General features: G+C 34.6%; 3 protein-coding genes across 3 annotated transcripts; all 3 read right to left on the bottom strand.

The window, feature by feature from the left end:
* Positions 1-5,065: 5,065 nt before the first annotated feature.
* Positions 5,066-6,303, bottom strand: LOC141698073 (ethylene-responsive transcription factor ERF091-like). Its single transcript, XM_074502682.1, has one exon. The coding sequence runs from the start codon at positions 6,076-6,078 to the stop codon at positions 5,209-5,211; it is 870 nt and encodes a 289-aa protein (XP_074358783.1). The 5' UTR covers positions 6,079-6,303; the 3' UTR covers positions 5,066-5,208.
* A 989-nt stretch (positions 6,304-7,292) lies between these two features.
* Positions 7,293-9,356, bottom strand: LOC141698393 (GDSL esterase/lipase At5g45950-like). Its single transcript, XM_074503077.1, has 5 exons — positions 8,921-9,356; positions 8,582-8,712; positions 8,246-8,479; positions 7,867-8,116; positions 7,293-7,616 (listed from the first exon to the last, which is right to left on the bottom strand). Exons 1-5 carry the CDS (start codon positions 9,225-9,227, stop codon positions 7,420-7,422), a joined length of 1,119 nt encoding a protein of 372 aa, XP_074359178.1. The 5' UTR covers positions 9,228-9,356; the 3' UTR covers positions 7,293-7,419.
* A 1,710-nt stretch (positions 9,357-11,066) lies between these two features.
* Positions 11,067-19,258, bottom strand: LOC141696469 (peroxidase 19-like). Its single transcript, XM_074500608.1, has 4 exons — positions 19,148-19,258; positions 15,551-15,823; positions 14,348-14,548; positions 11,067-11,976 (listed from the first exon to the last, which is right to left on the bottom strand). Exons 1-4 carry the CDS (start codon positions 19,256-19,258, stop codon positions 11,395-11,397), a joined length of 1,167 nt encoding a protein of 388 aa, XP_074356709.1. The 3' UTR covers positions 11,067-11,394.
* Positions 19,259-19,986: the final 728 nt, after the last annotated feature.

A 19,986-nucleotide genomic window follows, 5' to 3' on the forward strand; every position in this document is an offset into this window, starting at 1 on the left:
GGGGAGTATGGTGCAGTGACCTCATGGATTATACCATGTTGTGAACATAATTCCCCAAACGGTTCAACATATTCACCTCCACGATCACTTCGTATCGTTTTGATTTTCTCAGTTTGTTGTGTCTCAACTTCTTCTTTATAGATTTTAAATTTATCTATAGCTTCGTCTTTACTTTTCAACAAATATACATAGCAGTATTTTGTATAATCATCAATAAATATAATAAAATACTTGTTTTCTCCTCTTGTTGGAGCGAATTTTAAATCACATATATCGCTATGTATTAGGTCTAGCACTTTGGTGTTCCTTTCCACACATTTAAATGATGATCTCGTTAATTTTACCTCGACACAAGTCTCACACTTATGTTTTGAATCAATAGTGGGTTTTGGTATGTATTCTTTTGCACTTAAACGTCGTAAAGTGTCATAATTTACATGTCCTAATCTAGCATGCCATAAATTAGGAGACTCAAGCAAGTAAGCAGAAGAATTCTTCATTTCATTATCGTCCTTAACAGACATTATATTGAGCTTAAAAAGCCCATCGGTTAAATAACCCTTGCCTACAAACATACCACTCTTAGACCAAATAACTTTATCTGGCTCTATTACAATGCGAAAGCCATGCTTATTCAACAGAGAACCAGACACAAGGTTCTTGCTAATATCAGGCACATAAAGTACATTCTTCAAAGTCAGATTCTTCCCAGAGGTCATCTTCAGGATCACCGTGCCTTCACCCTCAATGGTAGAAGTTGTTGAATTCCCCATGTAGAGCTTCTCACCAGCATCGGAAGCTTTGAGGCTAGAGAAAATCGCCTTGTCTGAGCAAACATGCCTAGTAGCACCAGTATCAATCCACCATTCACGTGGATTAGAACCGACCAGGTTCACTTCAGAGACCGTAGCACAGAGGTCTATATCACCCATCTCCTTGGAGATATTCTCTACCATGTTTGCTTCTTTCTTCTTGTTGGGATTCTTGGGCTTCTTGCAGCCAGAAGACCTATGACCAACTTTATCACAGTTGTAGCATTTCCCTTGAAATTTCGACTTCGAAATCCCTCTCTTGGGTGTCAGCTTTGCCCCTTTACCAGAATTAGTTTTCTTGGGCTTGGAGCTTTGAGCATGCTCCACCATGTTTGCCTTCTCAGTGATAACATTAACTTTCTTCTCGGACCCTCTGTTGTCTTCTTCAATACAAAGTCTAACAATAAGATCCTCCATAGACATCTCCTTTCACTTGTACTTAAGGTAGTTCTTGAAATCTTTTCATCCAGGTGGAAGCTTTTCAATAACAGAAGCGACTTGGAAAGACTCACTTATGACCATTCCCTCAGCATGAATGTCATGAATGATCACCTGCAGTTCCTGCACCTGACTGACCATAGTCTTAGAGTCTACCATCTTATAATCAAGAAAGCGGCCAACAATCCACTTCTTTGCCCCAGCGTCCTCGGTTTTATACTTATGGTCAAGTGACTCCCATAAGGCCTTAGTTGTTGGCTTCACGCTGTACACGTTATACAATGAGTCAGACAAACAATTTAACACATAGTTCCGACAGATGTAGTCGGAGTGCTTCCGAGCATCAGCAACATACACAGTCTGCATGTTACTCTCAGCAGTGAGCAATGGTGGTTCTTTCTTAAGGAAGCGATCCATATGCAACGTGGTCAGATAAAGGTGCATTTTTTGTTGCCAACGTTTGAAGTTCGTTCCGTTGAATTTCTCAGGTTTTTCAGCATGTGCAGCAGGCACAGATGGCATAACAGGTGCAGCAGGCACCACAGGTGGAACAGATGGTATGTGCATCTGTACTACAGGTGTATGCACACCAGTAGGCACCGCAGGTATGATCGAATGAGTGAATCCTGCCGATATCTGTCCAAGAGGAACACTAAACTGTCCAATGACAGTGTGTCCCACAGGCACATGTCCCGAAGGCACATGTCCAACAGGTGTTTGACCCCCATCAGATCCTACGATCTGTGTGTTAGGGTTAATCTCCTGCTGGTGAACCCCATCAGATCGATCGATCTGTGCGTTGGGATCAGCCGTCAAGTTTACAGCGTTAATCACAATTTGGTTCTCCACCGATCTGTTACTCAACAAAACAAGCAGATACAGATGTATCAGTCACAAATGTATAAAATAAATAGCTTTGAGATTGTGAATACAATCTGCGATTAATACATACAATTGAAACAGTGTGTGCGAATAACAGTGCGCGAGTATAACTGTGAAAAACAGAAAATAAACGAAAGAGATAAGGATATGAGAGAGTTCTCGAGTCCAGTTGAAAGGAACTGACTCCTTAAAGCTATTTCGCCTCTCACCGTGTGTGCGAGCCGACAGCCTCCTAGGATAAAACGAGAAGACGGTGTCATTATACAAACAGCACCTTCGGCGAGTTAGAACAGAGCAAGAAACTATCACCGACGAGAGAGAGAAGGATAGGGTTTGTGTTTAGAGACAGCTGTGTGTGGTATCGTATAAGATGATATACCCTAATCCCTATAACGATATTATATATAGACTCTGGATGACTTGTGCGCTACTCTTTACAATTAATTAAACGCGTTAATTAATTATCGATTAATAAATCAAATCTGTAATTGAATCAATTTTATTATTTCATCAAATCAAATTATATTAATTATCCGTATCAAAACTGGAATAATTATTTGAGCCCAAATCCAGTGGAAATAAAATTAGCAAAACTAGTCCGTGATTATACGGGGCCATTTTCTGCGACATTCGTGTCCGCATGTCGCACGTGCGGGCAAGCCCGAAGGCTTCGCAAGCCTCGGATTACCCCTCGAAATCCCACAATTTGCACCCCCCTGCGCGCGCACGTAGGAGATGAAGCAACTCCTTACTAACACTTTTAAACACTACTAAAGTGTTGTGCTATATAAAGCAATGGAAACCCCTTTTCCATTTCAACGTGGGATACAAGTTTTCACATCTACATTTCCACCTTCAAGGGACCAACTTTGTATGATCGTATCTCATTCAACCCTTAACCATTTTGAGTGTTTCAAAGTGCCTCAGAAAGCTTTCACGGAGGAGAACATACTCAAAGCGTCACTCACTCAAGAACGGCTCAAAATGACTTGACAATGTGGGGCTCAATACCCACATTTTCCAACAGATTTTCGTAGTTGTTTGGCATGGCATCTAAAATATTAGGGGCAATCAATAGTCAAAACTCTTGAATTTGAAAAAACTTCAATATCATCTTATATATTGAAAGTCTCTTTTGGATGAAAGTTAATTTTTACAGAATCTATATATTAGACTTTTTATTAACCTACGTTATTAGTGGCCGATCCAGTTTCGAATATAAAAGAGGACGGAATTTTCTTTTTAACGAGTTCGAGCCGAGCATTTAAAATATAGGAGCAATCTTTTTTTGACATTAAATTATTTTAAATAGGGTAATTTTTATTTAGCAAAAATTAAGGGGGTCATTTTTTTATAATTTGAAATACATATTTAACTAAAGTAAAATTTTAAAAGAGGTCCGTAAGAATTGTATCAGTTATTTAAAGAGGAGATAATTATCCTTTAGGTCACATGTTCGAATCCCACGGAATGAGAATTTATGATTGTGCCTATGATAAAAAAAATTATATAATATTAAAAAAAATCTGTGCGATCCGTGCATCGCTCGGGTTTTAAGCTAGTATTATATAAAATATAATTGAAAAATATATATGTGTATATGATTCAGTTAATTCAGTTAAAACCGAATCAATATTATGAGAAACCGAACCGAACCGATTTTATTTCAGTTCAAACTGAAAAACCGAAATAACCATAATTTTTAAAAAACTCAAATGAAACTGAACCAAAATTTTACGGTTCGGTTCGGTTTTTGGTTTCGGTTCGATTTGGCTCACACCTAGGTACTTTGGTTTCACCCATTTTCGGTTTTACGAACTTTTGTTTTCATCCCTTTTTAAATCTTACTCTAGCTCCAAATATACTTTTTTTTATTCCTATATGAATTATAATTCTATATATAATATTTTATCTATTTTTTTATTCTTATATAACACATATTTATATAATTTTTATATAAACGGAATTATATATATATATAATAATTTCTAGATTCATACCTACAGATTTCTATTTTAGCACCAAATGCAAATTTATACATACATTAAAAATATTTTGTTAGAAAAATATGCAATCATAACCGAAACAGAATACTGAAAACTAGTTTATATAGCTAGATAATCCGTAAAGAGAGATCATACTACAAATTCTACCCTGTATGGCTGCAGAGAGTAGGGCAAATGGAACAAGCAACACTACAGTTTACGACGACACCAGACAAGCAATAAAAGAGGCTGCATTGGAGGCCAAAAGAAATCTCGAATCTGCGAAAAATGTGGGACTAACTATCGTGTTGTTGTGGTTTAGAATGGTGTTAATCGTGTCCTTCTGCAGCTATGAGTTCATGGTCGACTTCGTATTTGATCAAACTGTAGGGTGGGGGTTTAAATTATTTGCGGTTTGGTTGTTATTTGTTTTCTTGCGGTACGTTTTGTTATATTACTGATTTTTATTACAAAGGACTACTTTGAAGCTACACGCTCGATCCAGAAAGCAAAGGACTTGAATATTGTTCTGGATTCTGCACCTTTACAAATATACAGAATTGATGTGTAAAATTTAGTTCAGTGGACTACTCTTGATTGAATTACGCTAGTATTAGATGATAAGATGATAGTGCAGATTGTAGTGAATATTGGATTATGTTAATTAACATTTCTCTTGTAATTAGTATAATTTTTCGTCTGGATATAGGGAGATGGTCCACAAGAAACGTATGTTATGACATACCATACTACTACTCAAATATATACTAATTAATTTTTTTCTTGTAATCAGTATAATTCTTAGTTAAAAACCTCACTATACCCGTACACGAAATAACAACGCGATATGATATGATATAACATGTGCCCTGGATTACCACCTTATATATATATACATACATTACAAATTGTTTCTGACATTACAAAGCCCTTGAAGGTTCTAACTGATACTCAAAATTGATATACTTAAATTTCTAACATCATGTGAGTACAAGTGAAGTAGCTTTAAGGATTGAAAATTTAGAAACATAATTAATGTGTCAGAGTCAATTTAGGCATGTTTCCAACTGTCTGATTCATATTGTAGTTTATCAAAAGGTAGAAAGTAAACTCTCCAGATAGTCACTCCCAAGATCCTGAAACTCCAGTATATCAAACTGATCATTTACAGAAGTTTCGTCCAAGCATACCATCTTGTCTGTTATATGTTTTCCGGTCATGACCAAGTCCTCGTGTTCATTCTCGTGCCATGATTTTTCTTGCGACTCTAAAAGTCGTATTTGATTGCAACCAGAAGCACTAAAATCAGCAATACTTGGCTGTGAACTTTCAGTTGAACAGGTTAAATGACTTTGTGAAGGCCTAATTGTAATATCAGCGCCTTGAGTAACTTTTTCAAGCGGGAAGTTTAGGTGTGCCTTAGGACCTCTAATCCTTAACGCAGCTTTGTCATAAGCCAAAGCCGCTTCTTCAGCTGTTTCAAATGTCCCAAGCCAGACCCTAGCTCCTTTCCTCGTTGAATCTCGTATTTCTGCAGCATATTTACCCCAAGGCCGCCTTCTCACTCCCCGATAATGTCTCGAAACTATCCTCTCATCTTTATGATCAACTTTCTTGGTTAACCTCTCATCTCCTTCAACGCCTTTCGAATCTTCTTGTAATCTCGAGTACTCATTTTCAGCATCCGAAGGAATAGCCGTACAATATTCATCAAGAATCGTCTCCCACGCTTCGGATCCCATAGATAACCACCGGCCTAAACTAGGTAGCCTCTGTAACATATTCACCACTCCATCACTATCATTATCATCTAAAATCGGTATTTCATTCCAAGGCCGAAAAAGATCAGGCTCGGTTCGATTCTCATCGTTGGATTCGAGATTGCTTCCGATAAAATTCGCCCACACACTCTCAAGAATGGCTCCTGAAGAAGACGGAGTATCATCTTTTTTCACAGCCATGTCTAAAAACACTGCATGAGCTAGCTAGAGAATTGAAATAAATTGGTTGCACTAGATTTATAGAGCCGAATGGTACCAATAGTTTCTTCAAGTAAATGAATGGGATCAGAAACTTGTAATGCAAGCAATGCCGAAGCTGAATTGTAGGAGCGTAATATGATGAAACATTAATTAAGAAAAGGTGAAGTGTTTAGTAGTATATTGTTACTTTGTTGAAATTGTGATTGTACTAATCATTTGAGTAATTAAAAATTAACAAGATCCATTGTATATTAGGTGTGCGTGCGCGTATATTTGTCTCTGTGTGTACGCAATAAGATAGCTGAGAATAATTAAGGTGCCCTGCACTTCATATACATTGTTTAAATTACAATAAATCTAATTTTTCTGGCCACAGTTGTCATTTTGAGTTAGAATATTGAGATAAACTCCAAATAAATATTTGTTTTAATAAAACTTATGAATTTAATACAGCTGGATTAGAATTATTTATGAAGAAAAACATGATTAAGACAATTAACATATATTAAGGATTTAGAAAGAAGATTCAAACTCATTTAAGGGATTGGATTAAACAGGGCTTCTGGATATTATTATTATGGTTATCTAAATTAGTGTGAAGCTGATTAATTGCAATTGGTCAAATACAGCTTCTATTCACATCCTTTTTACACAGTTTTTAAGTAAGCATGTAACAGTTTAACATGAAAAAAAAAATCAAATAAATTTAATCGGTATAACGAAGTTGAATTTAACCGTTTTTGTTGTAGTCGTATTTTTTTTAAAAAATCAAGTTTTAATAGTCTGTGTGATTTATTGAAAGGAATTTTTGCACATGAAATATAGCAAACTTCAGACTTACTGTTTATGTGTATAGAAGTGTATTGCTTGCTTAGTCCAGGGCGGCAGAGGAATAAAGGAAGATATGTTTGGTGAATCCACTTTTTTTAATTTAATAAAACCACTTGACTTTCTGAAAGAGCTGGGAAATAAGATAATTCCACTTGTTCAGAATGTGCAGGCATAGTAGCTTGATTATCACTTTTAATCAGTGCAGGAGGAAGATTCACCAATCTTATCTTCAACAAAGACCATTGCAGGGAGTCTGTAACAAAGCCTGCTACTCAGTACTGGGGCGGATTTAGTAAGGGATACCGGGGACACATGCCCCCCGGTGTCCCTAACTAAAATTTATATGGTCAACACAGAAAAACAAAAGTAATCACACATTTTTCATTTTAAGGTCCTCATGTACAGCAAATTGTACAAAAGTTGCAATCAGCAATGGTGCCAAAATATTGGCAGGTCAATCTGATTGCTCATTGACAATAAGTTCGAGTACTAATTAGCAAGAAAATTGCCAACAATAATAGCTTTAAGAGCATCATCAGCAACAATTTTATACATAGTTTCTGTAGGATGAACTGCATCCCAGTAAATATATTTTGTAGGGTCAGCACAAGTAGACATGCCTTTGCAAGAATCCCCAAACTCCACTGTTCCTGTTCCGCAACATCCTTTTGCAGTTTCCTTAAAACCTGAAATTTTAGAACATATTACGATCAAAATACACATTTCAATAAACGATATATAAGAAACTCTCGTGACATATACAAGGTCGCGCTCTGTGAAGAACAGTTTTAGCCTGAACAACTCTATTCTCACGTGATTTCATGCTAAGAAGCATTGTTCTGACATGTTTTCATACCTGAGCGCGAACATATTCTTTTTTTTATGCAAGTGTGTGTGGATGTACATAAATTTTAAACTTATAAAGGTAGTACTAACCATATTGATTTGGTTTCTGAACTGCGCTCATAATAGAACCATATATGTCTATGTAGGCAGTTCTTATGGACAAGGATTTGCTCAAGTCAGCCAATTTCTGTTTAATCAAGGAATTGAATGCTATAGCAACGCTGTCGAGAGGCCCATCGCATTTGTTATCATCGTCTCGTATCATTTCAACCAATGGAAAGCAACCTAATGGAGGGACGCCAACTACAGCAACTCTCCTAGCTCCAATGCGGTGCATTTTCTGCATACAAAAGTTGAAGTATCAGGAAATTTGATAATTTACTGATTTGGATTTGTTAGATGACCAGCTCATCTAAAACGTTAAAATGTCAGAGAAATGTTGCAACTCAACCAGATTAAAGTAATTTACCGTAATAGCAAGAGCCAAGCGAGAAATTAAGAAATTCTGGTACTGCGCCACAGTGAACTGCTTTGCTCGATCGATTTCTTCGAAGTAGTTTTGGATGAAATCATTTGTGCCGAAACTCAAGATATATATAGCATTTCTCAGAGTTTCTTCAGCCTTCACTTTCCCTATGTGTTGACCCAAGTGAATCTTGTAATGCATCAGATACTCCACTTGTTTGGTAATAGTTAACACACTCTGTTGATTAAACACAGCATAAATTGGCATTAGTTCTCATTAAACGCAGATTTATCAGAACAGTACAGAGTCTAACAGTGCTATGTTAAGAAAGGTACTTACTGTAAGATTAGCTGTAAGATCATCGTAACCAGAACCAGCTGATGCAAAACTCACACCATGCAGCATATCTTTCATCTCCAGCTGTGGTTCCAGAAATCCTCGAACTATATTTCGATAACCAAGTGCCTCCGCTAGATATTTTAACAAACAAAAACAGTCATTTAGGGTTCCTCTAGCAAGTAAACCGTTAAACAGAACAACTCAAACAAACAAACACTTAGTACTGCTACTTCTCAAATTTACTAATGTTTCGCGATTTTGTGCCAGCAATGTGGATGGTAGCTCGAGATTAAAATGTAGCAAATAGAACATAAACTAGAACATGATTACATAACATACCTATGAAGTCAGTGGCAAGTTTTCCATTACTGAACCTCCCAGTGGAGGTGCCATTGTCGAAATTTTTACCATACGGTGGAAAATTGCCTTTATTATCAGTGGGGATATAATTATTGTTTCCCGGATCAACACTCGAATCTCCAAACACCAGAATACAAGTAGTGTTACTCTTTGCAGTTTGCTCCCTCACCTGTCGAACTAATTCATCAATTGCTGCAACCTGCATGGGCAATATCGTTATCTGCAGCAGCACCAACGTTATCGCAACCATAAATTTTGAACACATCAGTTTCATCGACATGCCCATATCTTTTCAACCACTTCAAATCTCGAAGATTAAAGAATCAAAATCTGGAATCCGAAAATGTGGCAGTACTACTTCATTGCTGTTCAATAAATAGGACAGGAAAAAAACAGTTGTGGTAGGTCTAGCATTTAAGTTCTTACGTCGAATTCTGAATGATTAAATATTGGTAGTTATCAGTCTTGAATATGATTCAGATCATGTACGATCCTTCGTTCTGATAGCAAATTATAAGTGAAGTTTTACACTACATAACAGCTAGGTTTTGCCGCTTAATGATGTTCGATTATGGATGGCAGATGACCTAACTATGTATCACATTTAATATTTGTGTGATTTTAAATGTGCGTTTACATTATATGTGTTGCTTATAAATTCAACGAAACAACCAACAGACACTATTTGATGATTGATTTCCGATAAGAGACTATTATTACATGCAGAATGCAACTGTGATAGAGACCGGGGAGTCTGGTAGGAACACTAAGGTGTCGTTTCAATAATGCGATTCCAAACCGGATACGTACTTAGTTCTCATTCACGTTAACCGGGTTAAAATCTCGTGATCCAAATGACTATATTTTTATTCTACCGACACAAGGACAGGATTAAAGTTGGTTGCAGACGCAAAAGGAACAGACAGGTATAGTAGGGTCTGGTAATGAAGTTGCAGATGAAGCTCTTCTTATCTTAGATCACCGAACAAGTGGTTCAAAATAAGGTAATTACATAAAATAGAATTTAATTATTATTTGTTAATTATTACTTGCATAACTTCATTAATAGCATGTGAGACAGTCATGCATATATTAAAGCAAATTATAAACGCTCATTTTCTCAACCAACAATAATACAGGACACCTCAATAAGAGATGGGTTGTGGTCGTATAATATTAGAGAAATGCTAGAGTTCTCGAAAGTGTTCCCAAAATTGTAACTAAAGGATTACTCCCTCGTTAATGATATGGACTTCTCGTGCATAAATATGATTTCTACGAATAAAATCACATTATGTGTCATTTTGAAACAACTTTTTGAAATTATTTTTGGTACGTAGCACTGCTCGTAATATAATACTTTGCAATTAATTTAAGCTCTTTCATATCAAGATATTCTCATTGAGTGAACGTGAACCCAAAAGCTTGGACCATTTTGATGGGCCTGTAGTCAAAAATAGAGTTATCAAGTCCATTTGTCAAGATGAACAAACAAATTTTTTGATCCTTCTAGAGGAAACTGGAATTTCATGAATATGCACATTGACTATAAAGTGCATTAATTCCAACAGGGCACACTATTTAATTGTTTCTGGATTCAATAAAAACAATGCAGCTAAAATGATGTAATATATGGACCACTCTGATGCATCAGTAATAAGAAGTGATGTTGTAACTCTAGATCAGTTGGTGATAGACTGATGACAGTGATCATTCAGACATTCACAAGTGACACTGTGACAGAGAAGTATCAAGACATCACAAGAAAATTGGATGATTGCAATAAAATTTAGTGAAAATTCGGCATCTGATAAACGAAAACATAACTATTTTCGTTATTTGATATGTTGGCTGATGAATATGTATTTATTTTTCCATTTTTCTGTAATTTGATAATTTGCTCTTCGACGTGCATTTCCAAATCTTGAATCTGCCTAGTCGAAGTTGTAGATCCTTTTGATCGAGGAACTCGATTGAGAAAGGTGTTTGTGGGATCAAATTTAACTGATACCGGTTATTCTGGAGTAACCTGCAGAAAATGATAGAAACTAATTTCCCAGGTGCAAAGAAAAGTTTAGCAGGTTGCAGAAAAAACCATGATAAGTAATATACATGTAGAAGCAACTGTCAACTGTATGTTCCAGTAGAAAACAATGTCAATTACAAGATTTTACAAACCCATACAACAGCCTCATCCAGCAGAGGAAAAACACACTAAGATAAACAATACCAAGAACAGTACAAATATTTGTTAAAGAAATGAAAATGAAAAAATTAATCAAATGGTAGGAAACTGATCTCCAAACAGAGCCACATGAAAAATGAAGAAAAATCAAAAAGATATATACCATATTAGGATCAAGCACTTACTACTACGCCAAAAGCAGATACTTGCGGAGAAGATGCAACTATAATGATGTTGGACACCCTAACATACCAGATCTGCGTAACAATTAAAATGCATGAACACTGCAATCTTTCCTTTTCTCTCCATGTTTTCTTCCCCTTTTCACGCCTATTGATCCCATTTTATCCATAGCTGCGGAAAATGCTTGGAAGAAACGCTGCTTATCCTTTGCCAAAGCTTGAACCATAGGCTTAGTTCTTGGATCAAAAAACAGCTGCTGATCAGAACTTAACAGACCTAATTTGGCTTCCAAATTTTGATAGTAAGCATTGTCGAATAGGAAAGGCGTTGTAACATCAAATGGTGCCACGACACTGCCACTACGACCAAATGGTGGGCAAGACATTTTCAAGGCCTTAAGAAGTCTTGGATCTATTGAAGGATCTGGTTTCTTAGTTCCCTTATAGTCATATAGTCGATTCACAAAGTTTTTACAATGTGAAAATCCTATGGTATGTGCACCGGAGAGTACTACCAGATCATCCGGTGTTAAACCCTTTGATGCAAATAGCTTGATGAGTTCATTTACAGTAGAATTCGCATGTGGAATCTTGAGATTAACCCTTGATGCCAATGACAATTTTCCGTCCCACCTGCCTTTCTTCACAGGATAATAAGGACCCCCTGCCTGCATCACATTTTAATGGTCCTGTTAAGACTGGTAGATAAAATTACAACAACCACAATAAACAAAGAATTTGTGAATAGCAATCAACTAGCAACAAAAAGGCTACATGACTGTAACTAACCTCAAAATTGGATGAAGACATCAGCATTTAAGGTTTACTATAACATAAATCAAGATCAAGTACTAAATCTCACCAATATTAGTACTAGAGTTGTGGCATCTTGAACCTGCACTTTGGTCACTGCAGGTTCAAATTTTGTTAAAGACAGTGTGTGCGTGATTTCGGCGAGAACAAATATTGTCTTGCTGAATTGTAACGTGATTCCGGTGAGAACATTTTATACGTGAGAACGGTGAAAATGATCATATTTTTCATTTTTTCAATGTCGGATTGTTCTGCTATAGATCAATATTATTCTCATTATTTCTCACGCTAAAATGTGTTTTTTATAGTGACCGAGTACTGAGTGGAGTAATTGAGTAGGTGTGTCACAAGCAAAGAATATAAAGCTAATATTTGCTAATATCATCCAATCTTAGTTTTTTTGTGATACAGTGACATGCATGTGATAGATTTCTGGCAAATTTTCTGTCTTAATGTTGAATTTCTCTCTTTTATCGGTTATAAGATCCAAAAGTTTCAAGTACTTTCGGTGCATCAGTACTTCACATCACAAATATTGTTCCCCTGGGTTTATTTGTCCTGCCCTTAACTATATGCCGTTTGTGAACTAGTCAGCCTGCTACTAAACATATCAAGTACATGATACAACCTATTATTGGGTCTGTTTGGCAAATCTTATAAGTTAATTTATTGACTTATAAACCCGCAACAGCTTATTGACAAGTGTTTGTCGACCCAACTTATAAGTTGAATTTACAACTTATAAGCTGATAAGTTGAATGTTGGCAACATGTACCTTTTCTCAACTTATTTTTTATTTTTCAATTTTTTTTATCAATTTTAGTTTTAAAAAATATTTTTTTATATGTTAATCTAACTTAAAGTATAAGAATTAAGATAGTTATATTTAAAAATTATTTATTTTAGTTCATTTAAATAAAAAAATTCTGACTTATAAGTTAAATTATAATTATTCAAACACGTGTATAACTTATAAGTATTTATCAACTTATCAATTATTAATCACTTATTCGATTTAAGTCATAAGTTACTTATTTTAAGATTTCCCAAACCGCCGCATTGTCTTTCTATTTGTCTTGTAGAAAGGATTACTAAACAAATTAAGTACATATTACCCGTATAGAGAATAAATCCCCAGAGGTAACTTTCCTGAGGTAATATAAAAATATCTAATAGAAATATGACATGTGGGTTATGTATGTGTTATGGAAATAGAATAATTAAATATTCGTGTATTTGATTGTATCTTCATATATAATTATCATAAACAAGGTGATTTTATTGTGTATCTCAAGTAAATTTTCTGAGATAATCTCAAGAACATCATCCTCTACGCATGTATTAGTTATGTTTAAGATTGTTTTGTATGAAGGATTACTAATTAAGTAGTTTGTCTTCGCAGAAACTGTTGGTTTGTAACGTGGATAGATACAGAACTAGTGGGCATATGATAATATACCTATTGACTATTGTAAGTGTATATGTAGTGCCAAATTTAGTATCACTTTTTCCCAAATCACAAAATTTTTAATCGATCAGTAACTTAATGAAGTAATGCCCTGTCGACTTCCAAGATTTACTCAAGTATGATTAGTTTAATTTGATTGTTTACAGATTTTTCTGACTGCATATATTACTATTATGATACAAGATGACAAAGTGTTTTCTATTGTCATATCAGACGAAAAAGAGTAGTAAATAAATCTAGCAGAAAGATTGTTGCCTTGTAGAAGAGAGAAGTAGACAAATTAGTACACACGAGGATGGTCAGGTGCATACAATTGTTGCAGCACATCATTTATCCACCATACAGCCCATTTTCAGACGTACTGAAAAAGTTTTTGCATTATAGTATGCTACTAACAATGATTTATCCCGGAACTTCAACAATATATCCACTGATACAGCACATTTTCAGACATACTATGAAAATTTTCTGCATTATTATATGCTGCTAACAATAATTTATCCGGGAACTTCTCAATATCGAGTTGTAATGTTATATGGACTTATTGAGTCCCAAAATCTTAAATATGGAGGTAGCCTTGCACAAAAGTACAATTTCACAATAAAAATATTAAAAACGAAAATTTTGTTTATGATGTTATGCAACTTCCATAAATTACGCATAACAATTTTTACGTGAGAATTGTTGACCCGAACATAACATATTGTATATATGTAGCATGTAGGGTAAAGTGGGGAAGTAGATATAAACAAACATACCAAGTGGACGAAATCTCTAGCAGCAATAGCAAGAATATCAGCACAAGACACAACACCAGGACACTTGGTCTCTAATAGAGATTTGGCCTTTGTTATGCTATCAAAAGCCTCCACAGCCAGGTCCTTGTTATCTTCCGCATCCTTCTCCGCCCATTGTTTGCTTCCTGGTTTGGTCGATATCAATATGGACCCATCACACCCCTTCATTCACATGCTCTCCATTCATTATAATCCATTTGTTTCCACTCAAGTATGTTACATAGATATGTTATGTACAGTCATTAATAATTTAATCAACTCACCATGCAGAGAGTCTACTTTAGCTTCTTTTTTTAAAAAAAATAAAACACACGAACCTGTGAATTATCGTACACAAAAACTCACTTTTTGTCACTTAACCAAGATCTCATTCTCATCTATGCATCCCCAATAAGTAAGAGTGGTTTAGATGAACATTTCACTACATTAAGGTCCGTTTGGTATTGTCCGTTGCATACAGTTACAACAGTTTTTTGCTCAAAAATTGTCAAAAATGTGTTTGATAAATTTTAAAGGCAGGAAAAGCGATTTTGATCTGAAGACTGTTGTTAGCAAAATTATGTCCTCCCATGCTTTTGGAAAAAACTGTTTTCAGCTTAAGTAGTCATTCGTTTTATCATCAAATATTCTCAAAAATATTATTTTTATATATTATATCTCAAAATATACATAAATTAAAATAATACCAAACAGTCATCTAATTTTTCTGACAGCACATTTTTCCACCGACACTTTTTTTTACGGCACAACATAAGTCATACAGTATTTTGCTCTTTCCGTACCATTAGTCGATTCTTTGTTTCGCCTACTCAATAAGATATTATACTATTCAACACTCAACACACAAATATTTAAATTAAATAAACAGAGGCCGGAATGACTTGAGGTTCAAGTCTCTCACGAACTTAGCTCTAATTAGATGTTAGGTAATCAGTTCATCTAAAATTTTAAGAAATACGCACTATGCATAAGGTACTCATTCCATCATTTAATTTAAGTACGTTAAGTTTCTAAATTTATTTCTTTTGGCCACTTATTTGGGTGAAAATTCAAGCACGCATGCACTTATTTACTGCAGGAAAAACCTAAAAACTCTGCAGCACATGCAGTTTATATTTTTGTTAAAATGATCACCTCAAAATGAAACAAGAGTAATTAGCTAACCTCAACAAAGCAGTCATGGAAGAAGAGACGAATAGTGGCAGGTCCCGAGACCGGCACTTCCTTAAACTGCTGTGACGTGACCGTCGCTACAAGCTGGTCTACCTGAGGGCAAGACTTGGCATAGTAGTCGACGGAGAGCTGCCGCGGTAGGCGGCGTGCCGTGATGGTGGACTTGTTGAAAGAGTAAGAGGAGGTGATGGGAAGAATGAGGAGGAGGCATGAAGAGAGAATAAGGCTTAAATGATAAAGACATTGCAAGTGAATTGGTGTATACTACAAAAAAGAACAAGTACTTGAGACAATATAAGTAGTGAATAGTGTTAAGTGTAAGAAAACAAAAGTGCCTAGTGTTGTTGCGCTGCCAAAAGCCACTTTGAAGAGAGTATCAAGTCCCGTGAATTGCATTATCTATGATAAATTGATAATTGGTGAGTGTGTATATTTTATAAATTTTATATGGGGGTGATGAATGTTAAAGTATAGGAAAGAAATACATGAAAACATTAACTTCACCCGTGGAAGCTCTACCTGAGATACGTATACAAACGTATCATACCAAATTTGTTAGGTTCGTCAAAATTTGGCTCAAATAAACTCATTTATACGGAAATTGAAAATCAATAGATTTCACTATTTCAGGTTCTTTTAATACAAGACAGGTGGGCGAAATTGAAAATGAATAGATTCCGGATTCTATTAATATAAGACGATGGGCGTTTCGACTCGTGATAGTAATGAAAATCAATGGAATGGTAACCTTCTGGTACCTCTATTATAAAAATTGACCACTTTTTCAAAATTCGACAATAAATTATTACTCCCTCGGTCCTACTGGGTTGTTTACATTAGAGGTCGGGGAATTGACACGCATTTTAAAACTTCCATAAAACATGGTTGCTTAAATAATTTTAAATATTTTTTTAAAAATAAAAATATAATATTTAAACTTTTATACGGAAAAAGAAAATTTTAAAAATAGATTATAGAACTATATTTTATAATAATCTTAAAATACGTGTCAAGTATGAGAAAAAAAGTAAAGATTTCAGTGGGAGGGATGGAATAATAAATTATTCGATTTTTAAGACTCATCCAAAAAATCAGAAATCAAAATCTTAACTATTTAGTTTCGATTTTCGAAATCTGCAAGCATGCGGATAACTAATCAAGTCAAGATTTGGAAGGACTAACAGTCATGACAAATTATTGACGTTAGTAATTAGAAACCGTATCGTCGTAGCCAATGATTTATTTGTGTTACGAAATGATTAGCAAAGTTGTATTGTTCGAGAGTACCTATGTGCCATGTTTTTAGGGCAAAATTAAATAATTGGTCTAAGCCTAACCTATTCACGGGATTGTGTATAGGGACAATAACTTAGCTTTTACAGTCTGTTTAAAGGTTGATACTAATATTAGTGCTAATGATATACGGGTTTTCTAATGTGTGATCAAGGGCACACAATAAACACTAACTCCCATGAGTTTGGTGTATTTTAATTGGTTCTCTAATCATAAATATTGATGGACCCCTGCATTTACAACAACTCCACCAATAAAAATGCACAAAACTCATAAATTTTAGTATTTATTGTGCACTCTTGGGCACACATTAGAAAGACTGAATCATATAATGAGTTTGTTTTGTTAACCGCTTTTATTAGTCAACAAACATCTATCATTGAGCTCGCTAATTGCAGGTCTATTTCACAAAAGATTCTCTTGTTTTTTTGTACGCTTTCTAACCACCAACTGTATTCATCCCCATCTAGACTCTGGACCTTATTTTTCTAGGCGTACATTTGTTTATGAGTAGTGGTAGGGATAACGTGAATTTCGAAATTATTTTCGAATTGTATTAAGCCTGTTTAAACTAATATTACTTCATTTTGTCAAATTAAACGGTTGACAATTTCAGCTCCTTACAAATTGCATGGACTCGTTGGTTGTTACAGTGGTTATTCAGATATGAAATATAACATTTTCTTGTTTTAGAACGACTATTTTCTTAAAATTTTGAAGAGTGTATCGATAGGTGTTCATTATTTTCGGGCCTAGTGTTCAATTAATTACTAGGTGGAGATCTCGTCGAGTGGGTGAGTGGATCACTAGGTGTTTTTTTCTTTTTTGGGCCAACATCCAGTCAATTACTACGTAAGGATCTCGTTCCATTTAATAACTCACTATAAGATATATTTTTCAATTATCCTATATAAATCTTGTCGCAATTATTTGGGCTAACCCAGATACAATATCAATATTTTAATAATTATTGAAAATATTGAGAGTAGCAGTTATCTCAAATCTTGAGTTTTCCTCCCGCCTATGGAACCAATCACAACCTTAAAATCAGTGTTTTGAAAAGCGCATTAAGCGGCCGTTTAAGCAGAATCGGACCATTAAGCGCTTCGATTTTATACTAATCGGATAATTAAGCGTTTTTAAAGATTAAGCGGTCTTATAAACGGATTAAGCGGTTATTAAGCGGATTAAACAGTCATTAAGCGGTCAAAACGATTTTGACTTGTCAAATTTTTAATTTTTAATTTTAAATATTAATATATATTTTAATAAAACAATGATCTTGATTAAAAGATAAAAATATATAAGTTTTTAAGAAAAATTTATGTTTATGTTCTTGATACTTTATTTATTTTCATTATTTTAGTATTACACATATTATTATTATTATATATATAATTTTAAATAAATATTATTTATCCGCTTATAAACCCGCTTAAAATTCCGCTTAAGCGTCCGCTTAACCACTTAAGCGTTAGAAGTTCCTTCCGCCGTTTAAGACCGATTTGCGATTTTTAAAACACTGCTTAAAATGTTAGAAATTAATTTTTATCAAAGTCATATTCATATCTCAACAATGATTAGGTTCTTGATTTTTCTAAGACCGAGAATTGACCACAGCAAGTGAGTATGTTTAAGTATTAAAAAAATTGCATACGACTCGATTAAATAGAATACCAGGCTACGCGTGCATTTTTGTATGCAAGGGACGAAGATTCTACTTAATTATATTTTTTTCCATTTTCTGTATTGAATAATTTATCAGCTTTTTGTTGTGAATTCAGTAAAAGCATTATTGTGGACCATGCACTCTATATAAAATCTTTGCTTTTACTTTAACTGATACAAACAGATTTGTAAAACAAAAAAGGAGGAGACTTTATTGCCTTCCACTAGCTCCCCTTACACTTTCCCCTCTCACATTATTTAACATTTACACTTGATTTAAGCTGTGTTTCTAATTTTAGATGAAGAGGATAATTTTTTATTTCAGGGAGGGAAAAAAAGAATAAAAATTTGGTATATAATCTTCTTATTCATATTTATAAGATTTACAGAAAATAATATAATGTGAAAAATTGTTTAAATTGATTACATACCAGTTGATGCAATTTAACTTTTGGTCTCAATCATTTTACTGTTGGTGTATATTGGCATAATGATTTGAAACAAAAATAAGTTAGGTGTGTTAGGGTGTTTAATTAAAAAAATGAAAAAATGATCAAAATACCTCTTTTTAGATGTCAGTTAGCCCAAAATACTCTGAAAAAAGATGACCAAAATACTCATACCCACCAGATATTTCACTGATACTGAAGTATCAGGATGATACGCCACTTTTAATAGAGTATCAGGATGATACTCCTTTATCGGCAGAATATATTCCTCTGTCAGTTGGATACTCATTTTCCCAATGGAGTATCACTTTAAATTTTTTTAAAAAATAAAAATTAAAATTTTAGATAATACTTCACTGACAAAGGAGTATATGGGTCGATACTCCACTGCATGATACTCCTACGTCCCTAATACTCCACTAAAAATAGAGTAGGGCTGAGCAAAATCGAACCGAAACCAAAAAACCGAACCGAACCATGCTAATTCGGTTCGGTTCGGTCCTAAAGTTTTCAGATATTCGGTCTATTCGGTCCGGACCGAATAGACCGAAATAAAATTCGGTTTGGTTCGGTTCTTTTCACAAATATTTCGGTCCGGACGGAATAGACCGAATAGACCAAATCATAAATACTATAATTTTGTATTATATATATTTTACATATATCTTAAAAATTATAATCAAAATTTTTAATTTATAATTATATTTATGGAGTATTAGAACTCTACATATCACATTACTTTAATTATATTTTAAAATTTACAATTTATGATTTAATTTTTAATGCAATTTTATTTTTGAAAAAAAATTTCGGTCTATTCGGTCCAAAACCGGACCGAACCGAATTATTTCGGTTCGGTTCGGTCCGGTCCATAATATAACGTCGGTCCGGTTCGGTCCAAGAAAAAATGACTATTCGGTTATTCGGTCTATTCGGTTCGGTCCGGTTTTGGACCGAACTGGACCGAATGATCAGCCCTAAAATAGAGTATCTAATGGATATTTGGGACATCTTAAA

The sequence above is a fragment of the Apium graveolens genome, chromosome 11 (assembly GCF_009905375.1).
Source record: "Apium graveolens cultivar Ventura chromosome 11, ASM990537v1, whole genome shotgun sequence".
In the NCBI taxonomy this organism is placed as follows: Eukaryota; Viridiplantae; Streptophyta; class Magnoliopsida; order Apiales; family Apiaceae; genus Apium; species Apium graveolens.

Bases quoted from the DNA above. Each gene is read 5' to 3' on its own strand.
- LOC141698073 (XM_074502682.1), bottom strand. From the start codon at position 6,078: ATGGCTGTGAAAAAAGATGATACTCCGTCTTCTTCAGGAGCCATTCTT.
- LOC141698393 (XM_074503077.1), bottom strand. From the start codon at position 9,227: ATGGGCATGTCGATGAAACTGATGTGTTCAAAATTTATGGTTGCGATA. The intron at 8,713-8,920 runs GTATGTTATGTA...TAAAATATCTAG, and splicing joins ACTTGCCACTGACTTCATAG to CGGAGGCACTTGGTTATCGA. The intron at 7,617-7,866 runs GTTAGTACTACC...CTAAAATTTCAG, and splicing joins TCAGAAACCAAATCAATATG to GTTTTAAGGAAACTGCAAAA.
- LOC141696469 (XM_074500608.1), bottom strand. From the start codon at position 19,258: ATGAGTATCCAACTGACAGAGGAATATATTCTGCCGATAAAGGAGTAT. The intron at 15,824-19,147 runs GTGGGTATGAGT...TCTTTTTTGTAG, and splicing joins CAGTATCAGTGAAATATCTG to TATACACCAATTCACTTGCA. The intron at 11,977-14,347 runs GTATGTTTGTTT...AATGTGATGCAG, and splicing joins CTAGAGATTTCGTCCACTTG to GCAGGGGGTCCTTATTATCC.